Source organism: Pterocles gutturalis, unplaced genomic scaffold, assembly GCF_000699245.1.
Source record: "Pterocles gutturalis isolate BGI_N339 unplaced genomic scaffold, ASM69924v1 scaffold12556, whole genome shotgun sequence".
In the NCBI taxonomy this organism is placed as follows: Eukaryota; Metazoa; Chordata; class Aves; order Pterocliformes; family Pteroclidae; genus Pterocles; species Pterocles gutturalis.
This window is the reverse complement of record NW_010103156.1, coordinates 63,858-71,456: the sequence shown is the minus strand read 5'-3', so window position 1 is coordinate 71,456 and position 7,599 is coordinate 63,858. Positions and strand designations below refer to the sequence as shown.

Sequence of the window (7,599 nt, the reverse complement as noted above, 5' to 3'; positions counted from 1 at the left end):
ATCTAAGCCTTTCGCCAGGCTTTGCAAGCGGAGCTATCGCAGCTGCCAGCGGAGACTCCAGCTCATCGGCGCTGGGTGTGGGAGCAAGGGGCAGCAGTAGGCTCTCTGTCGGCATCCTCGCTGCCCACACGTAGCTCAGCACCCGCTCCCCTGCCCCCCAGCGCTTCCCAAAGGGTGGGTGCTGGGCGTGCTGGCGGCGGGGGTTATCCCACTGCTGGAGGAACTCCTCCCACTGCTTGCTGCTCTTTGCTATGTTAAGAACCGGCTGTATTTTAAGTGACTGTAAATAGGAATTGCTGTGGAAGAGCTGAGAGATGGAGGTGGCACTGGCAAGAGAGAGAAATCAAAATAAATGAAAACGCAGGAGCGTGCGTCACCTCTGCAGTTGCTCCTGCAGCCAGACAGCATCCGTGGGGCAGACTCCTCCAGAAGCGGGTAAGAGCCGCAGACAGGGCTCTGAGCTGGTGTCTGCGAGCCGAGAGATCAGAGAAAATCAGCTTGTTTACCTGCTTGTGGAGCAGACGGGCTCGTGACGACTATTTCCTGGGTTTTGATCTTGGTCTCTGCCAGTTTTGGGATGGTTTTGGCCACACGAGGTATGATTTTGTGTCTTTGGCAGATTCAACGCTCAAGTCATCCCAGATAAGCAGCCCAGAGGTTCTCTGCATTAACCACGAAAGCTGCCGTGTCCTGGCTGGGACCTCTGCCACGACAAACCAGAATAAATATGAACTCATTCTCCCCATGCCTGCCCTGCGGTTCAGGAAACAGCAGACCCCACCGTGCCCACGGGCTGTGGGCATTTATTGCTGCCGTCACCACCTGCAGCCCCCTTTCCCTCTCCGGGCAAACACATCACTCCAAACCACCCGCGGGGTTTTGCATTTCGCTTCCTGTCTGCTGTCTGCTGTGGATTGTGTAACCCAGCCCCCAGACTCCCCACCTCTAACGAAGCTGTTTTACAACACTGCAGCCCAACTCCAAGCCGCAAACACGCCACACAAGAAAGCAAACAACCAGAGCAGATGGGCCCCCGTCCCGCCTGGGGCGCTGGAATCAAAAGCACTTTTTCCTCTGCTTTACTAAAACATGAAATGAAAAAGAAAATAACCTGGTGAAGTGTTCCTGCTCTGCCCCACCTCTCGGATGCCTGCAACCCAGGCTGTGCCCTCCTTGTCTGACCTGTTTGCAGATCCTACAGACAGCAGCGACACACCGACAGCAGCGCCACAAAAAATCAGGGGTTTCATTAGCATCTCCCCGGTCTCTCTGCCAACCCCTCAATTTGGACACGATTCCACCAGGATACAGGAAGACAATGTCAAAAAGAAGTGGTACAGTCACCCCCGGTACCCAATAACGGCCGTTACCAGAAATCTTAATAGGGCACAAATAGTTCCTGTCTGCAGCTGGCTGCGGTCATACAGTGATATGGCCATAAAATAATATCTGATGTTGGAAACCTTAAAAAAAAATTGAATCTATGACTTTTAAACCCACAAACCAGCATCAGCCAAGGGCCCTAATTGTCCTGAGCCTTAGAAATATCCTTTACTCTTCCTATGTCCGACAATGGGTGCAGAGGGAAGGATTTTCCTTTTAACTGTTCCAAACTCTTCTTATAAGGAAACCTTTTCCAAGTGAGTCATGCTGCACAGGCTTTTAAACGCAGCGCGATGGAGCTGGCGTTTTTCCATGTTTACACAGCTAAGGAATGCGAGGGTGCTTCAGAGACAAGATACGTGGGCTTCAAAACATGGAAATGCCAGCGCTTTGGTGTTTCATCTTCAGCTGCAAGGGTTGGCTGATGGATGTCAAACCCGCCAGAGCATGGCAGGAAAGCAAAGAGAGAGGCTGTAATGGAGCAACTGGGCGCCAAGCCAGAGGCGTTGAGATGATTTTGCATAATTGCACAGGAGACTTTGATGACTTTTTTAACTGTTCATATAAAGGTCTCGAGTTTTCATCTTACAGGCAGTTCTTTCAAGCTCCCACCCCAGATTAATGAGCTTTTATCTGTTACTCAAAGAAATTAATTAAAAAGGAGTAAACAACACAACAAAACACGCTCCAAAAGCCAGCCACACGGGGCTCAGGATTCTTGCCCATGGCAGGGATCCCAGGGACAGAATTTCCCCAGGAAAGCTCAGCTGCACTCTGACACAAGGCATGGGGAGAGGCTGGGAGCTTGAAGCCAGCTTTTCCCTCTTCCTCCCCCTGGCTGTGTGCCTTCCTGACAAAGTGGGCACCAGCTACCTGGTAAGATTTCAAGAACAAACTGTTTAAACGTATGGGTGAGACAAGATTAGATTTTCACCTGTTCCCAAGGTTGTGTTTATACAGTCGCTGCATACTTAGAAAAAAACGAATCCAAGGAACAGAGTATACTTTAGGAAATCAAACTGTGGCTTACGTGAGGCTGAGGCATCCTCCTCTTCTTCCAGAGGCTCACTCACTGAGATGGCCCAGTCCAAGAGGTTAGTAAGGCCCGGCTTTAAGCAGTTGAAATTATTGGGCTTCTTCCATGCTCAATAATAAGCACGACTGCACGGCTGAATCCACCCCTGGAGCAGGGGCCAGAGGGACCGGCCTCTTGTCCCACTCTGTCCGTCACCCCTCCCTCTCCTCACTGATGGTTTATCGCCTTCTGTCAGGGGCCTCACCCCTCCCTCTCCTCACTGATGGTTTACCACCTTCTGTTGGGGGCTACAAATCAAACTTCCCTTTGAAGGAGAGGTTGAAATGGGGCAACATTCAGCGAAAGTGTGACACCTATAGTCTTGTGTCTTCCGAGTTTATCAGGGGGTGGGGGGATTACAGTGAGCTGACCTCAGCCCTCATTGCTGTTGTGCTGCTTCTGCCTCCTCCGCCAGAACCGAGATGCTCTGATTGCCTGCCTCACAGAGCAGCTCCAGGAGGTGAAGGCCAGAACGAACATGGAGAGCCGCTACAGGAAGGAAAGCACAGACCTGCAGGTCCACCAAACCCAGAAGAAATGCAGCAATGCAGAGAGTGACCTGGACGAGGAACTTCAGGTAACCCCTTCCCCACAGCCCCTGCTGGGAGGTCAGGAGAGAGTCCTCCCTCTGGCCCCAGGTGCCTCTTCTGTTCTCCATCACAGTCACCAACACAACTGTTTGAACTGGATCAGGAAACTCACCCAGTTTGAAATCCTTCTCTCTTCCACTGCTTCCCTGCATGGTCCTGCAAACAGCAACAGCAGGGGACAGCGGCTGGAGGCAGGGACAGCTTAAGGTAGTGCCACGGTCAGAGAAACAGCCCCCAGCGCTGTCCAAAGCCGTGCTTCAAGGCTGTTTGGGAACACGAGCATCCCGAGCTCCTGGCGTTGCCCACAGCACATTACCCTGACAGAGCTGTTCATGCAGCCAGAAGGTGAACTGGACTACCAAACGGTTCCGGTTTTTGCTAGATTTTTTTTTTTTTTTTTGACTGGTCAAGGTCTGCTCTAGTTGTCCCTTTTCACAGATGGCCCAGGGCAATGACTGCCTCGGTTAATTCTGTCACTGGGAAAAGCGGCTGTGGGCACACAGAGAGCTCCTGCACCCGCTCACCGGCTCGGCTCTCAGCAGTGTGTGCACACACACATCTGCACTAACGTTGTCTCTCACGTTTTCTGTCTGCACTGATCACAGAAGTTAAGAAGCAAAACTGATGAGGAGATTCGAGTCCACACAGAGATTGAAAATTTCCTCAGGCGACAGCAGCAGGTACGTGGGACTTTCTGCTAATGCTTAACATCGTATCACCAATTACTGCCTAAAGAACCCCGATTATTGCTCCATCACTTACCTGGTTCACGATGTCTGCTGCCTGAATGGCTGCTTACCCTCAAGTCTTAATTAGCCTACCTCTCCCAGATCTGGGATTTGCTACATTTGGATACTTCTCCTTAAAATTAGAGTTCATGTAATCACTCACTGTTTACTCAGGTGTTACCGATTTTGCCTAATCTTAATCTGAGGAAGAACCAGGGTTGGCTAATGGCTCAGAGTTACTGAACCCATTTTCAGCACCAACCACCATGAAAGCCCGTGTGCTGTTGACCCAGAGGCTCAGAACTTTCCCATCATCAACAGCAGCACCCATTCCGGTGCATAACACTGGAAAGCATCTCAGAAACTGTTACAATAGAAAGAAAACCAGTCCTGCTGCAGGGCACCTGACAGCACTGCCAGTGCAGAATTTCATAGATAATCAATTTTTTAAAATGTAATTTGAGTGCAAAAAAGTGCTGTATCCTGTGAGCAATTAAATAGTGTCCTCCATGTCCCAGAACCCAAATGTCATCAACATTTCAGAGCAAGGGGACCTTCCACGTACCCGCTGCAGCCCGTGTGGCCTCTCCCAGCCTGCAGAGCACACGTCCCTGGGTACCCGGACAGCAGCTGGTGGCTCTGCAGGGACCCCCAGAGCTGAGGATGACCGTGCCCTCCATCTCCCGTGTGTGTCCAGCTGTTACGCTGTAATGAGATTGATGCTTTTCCTCAGATTATTTTTCCGTGCAAGCAATCGTGGTTGTTGCTATGGAGAAGTGACGGGTGAATGGGAGGAAGTCATCTGGGGGACAGTTCCAGCCACACCTGCCCTGCTGTTCACCAGGGAGACAAAGCCACGGTCACAACCTGAAACAGCGTCAAGTGCTGTCCCCTGCGACCTTATTCCTGGTGCGCTGAGTTTAATTCAGAAAGTGGGCAGGGAGTCAGAGGATAAAAGCTCTCTCACTGTCAAATTCTGTTTCTTAAACCCCGCTTGTTGTCATTGACTTCACCAGCACTGACCGTGCACAAAACTAACCCCCAGTGCTTCTCCCTTCCTCATGCCCCTCTGAAAGCCCAACCCAGCCTCTCTCCATCCCCAGTCCAGTGCTGTGCCTTCCATGAACCCACCAGTAATTATCACTAGTCCCAGGGGTTTGATCCTTTCAAGGCTTAGACAAGAAGGAAACACCAACCACGCAAAATTTATGGGACTCTTCCCAGCATCCTGAAAGCAGGGCAGGTAACAGCAGCAAACCGTTCCCCTGTACGCTCTTTGTACCGTGCTGAGCACCACTCTGTCCCCATGCAGCAGGTGGAAGAGAAGCTGGAGTATTGGATGGACAAGTATGAAAATGACACAAACGCTAAAGACGAAGAACTGGATGCCCTAAAAGCATCAAAGGCAAACAACTTGGAAATGCTGCAGAGTCTTGCTGAGGAGGTAAGCCATCAGCAGCATCTCAGTGCTCAGCCATGCAAAACTGCATCCTGGCTTGTTCCTACCCTCTGGCAGATAAGGAACCAGGACTATAGGAAAAAAAAAAAAATCTGTAATCTTGAGGTGTAGGGTGGGATTACGAGGACTGGTCCTGGGAGGGCAGGGACTGAGCAGTCATCTGTTTGACATCAAGGAGGGACGATGACGTTTCTCCTTCAGCTATTTTCAAATACCAGCAAGTAATCAGAAAGCTAGTGACAGCCCACGTGAGGGGTGAAAACACTGTCCCATCCCATCAACGTGCCTCACCTTAGCTTGTTGCCTTAGTCTGAACAAACCTGCTCCTTCTAGCGGCACCCCGGTAAGACAGGCAGCTCCTCCCTGCCGCAGACACGCTCTCGGCTGCACGGCGCTCTGTTATGGGGGAGCTGATTCCAGTTAAAACCATTCCTGCCCCACACTGGCTTCTTGGGCAACTGCCAGGCTCCGATCAGAGCTATGCAGGCACAGCGGAGCAGGCAGCCCAGGACAGAGGGAAGTGTCTGGAAAAAGGGGTGTTTTAAAGCCATAAGGAATTAACTTGTAATCGTCCCTGTCACTGGGGCTGCGATGATGGGACCGAGACGATTCCCTGCCTGTGGGCTCATTTTTCACTCCGTACACTGTCATCTCAGTGTCCCAAGTGTGTTTGTGCATCATCTGCTGCCTCGCCCGGGGGAGCAGGGCTCCTTCCCAACACCATCTGTTGCTGAGACGCCATCAGACAGCCCCTTGGCAGCGCGGGAGCAGGGGGTTAATTACACCCGCGCTGGGAGGGGGTTCTCTTTGTAGGACTGATGGTGGTGATGAGCAACATTTGCCATCTGGATCCAGGAAAGATCAAATAAAGGAGGTGGGGGAGGAAGGTCCAGGCTCACACGTTGCCCTTGGGCTGCCAAGGAGCTCCCTGGAGCGGAGTGGGGACCCGTACGGTGACCCCCGGGGCAGAGCAGCCCCGAAAACAGGCAGTGGGGGGGAGAGCAGCGGGCAGCCAGAGGAGAGGACTCCTGGCCCAGGGGAGCGCTGCCCTGGGAAGCTGCTGGGCAGAGGGAGCGTGGAAGGCTGGCGCTATGGTTTAGGGGATGTGCTCCTCACGCGGCTGGTGCCACCCCTGTGCTATCCTGCAGTGCCGGATGTTCGAGGAAACCATCATCAGTGACCGGGCAGAAAGGAAAGCTAAAAGAACACAACGAGAGCAGGATGCCCTGGAGCTGATGAGCATCCTGAAGGTAAAGGGGAGATGCAAAGGGCAGACACAAAGCCAGCAGCTAGCTGCAGGCTGGAGAAGGGAGCGGAAGGGGAGAAGCCCATCTCCTCCGATGATTTGGGGCTGTGCCCATCACATCATCCCCACTGCATGGGGCCACGGGGCAGGTCCCCTGCTTGGCCCCTTGCCACCAGCAACAGGTGCCCTTGGCCCAGATGTGGATGCCTTCAGCATAACCAGCACATGCCCAACTGCTGCTGCGGGGCCAGGGGATCTCCCGCACAGGAGAGCCGCGCTGGCCGGGGGCTGCAGCAGGTACCCCAGCAGTGCTTTCCCCTAACGCCTCTTGTCTCTCTCGCTTCCAGCTGCAGGCCTGGTGGAGAGGCACAATGGTCCGCAGAAACCTCGGCCCCTACCAGGCCCTCAGGAAGATGCAGGAGAAACAGCAATCGAAGCAGAAAGATGCAGGGAAGAAGGACAAATCTGCAGCAAAGAAAAAGGCACGATAAGTAAAGCAAGCCGGCCACAGACGTGCTCCAGGGCTGCTGCTAGGCTGGGCACTGCGGTCTGATGGACAAAATAAACCATGGAACAGAGCTCGGGCTATTCTGGAGAACACGGTCCACAACAGGCGGTTAGGGTGAAGCTGCAGTTAACTCTTAAGATCTTGAAGCTGCTGTTGTGCAGCAGAGCCACTGTTTCTCCAGTACAAGGGGAACTGTATCAAAAGCTGTCTCTCCCAAAGTGCTTTATAGGAACATGACGGCTGGCGGGAGGTAATCCCGTCAACAGCCCCGTAACTCACCTGCACAGGACACTGCCCCGAGAGCCTCCCGTGCAGCCCCCAAAGCTCTGGCCGTGGCTGAAGCACTGGTGTTTGCTGTGGTTCCCAGTAAGGCAGGGCGGCCAAGGCACCCGCATCCGGGTCGGGCAGCGCTCCCTGCTGCCAGTGCCGGCATCGGGTCAGGGGAAAACTGCCGAGGGTTTGCAGTGTAAACACAAGGGCAGCCAAAGCACGCAGGTTTCCATTCCCACAGTCCTGCAAAATGTCAGCACACAGAATAGCTTCAAATACCTTCCAACCGAGGGCAGCAACAACGGAAAAAGACAGTCGGCTGCGCTGCCTCCCGGAGCCG

The 7,599-nt window shown here is 53.1% G+C and overlaps 1 protein-coding gene across 1 annotated transcript in view; it reads left to right on the top strand.

The window, feature by feature from the left end:
- IQCG (IQ motif containing G) overlaps positions 1-6,972 on the top strand; it is a 16,797-nt gene extending 9,825 nt beyond the window's left edge. The window contains exons 5-9 of the mRNA XM_010086597.1: positions 2,874-3,035; positions 3,654-3,728; positions 5,089-5,220; positions 6,384-6,485; positions 6,829-6,972. Coding sequence (XP_010084899.1) covers positions 2,874-3,035; positions 3,654-3,728; positions 5,089-5,220; positions 6,384-6,485; positions 6,829-6,972 — 615 coding nt within the window. The remainder of the gene's footprint in view (positions 1-2,873; positions 3,036-3,653; positions 3,729-5,088; positions 5,221-6,383; positions 6,486-6,828) is intronic.
- The last annotated feature ends 627 nt before the right edge of the window (positions 6,973-7,599 follow it).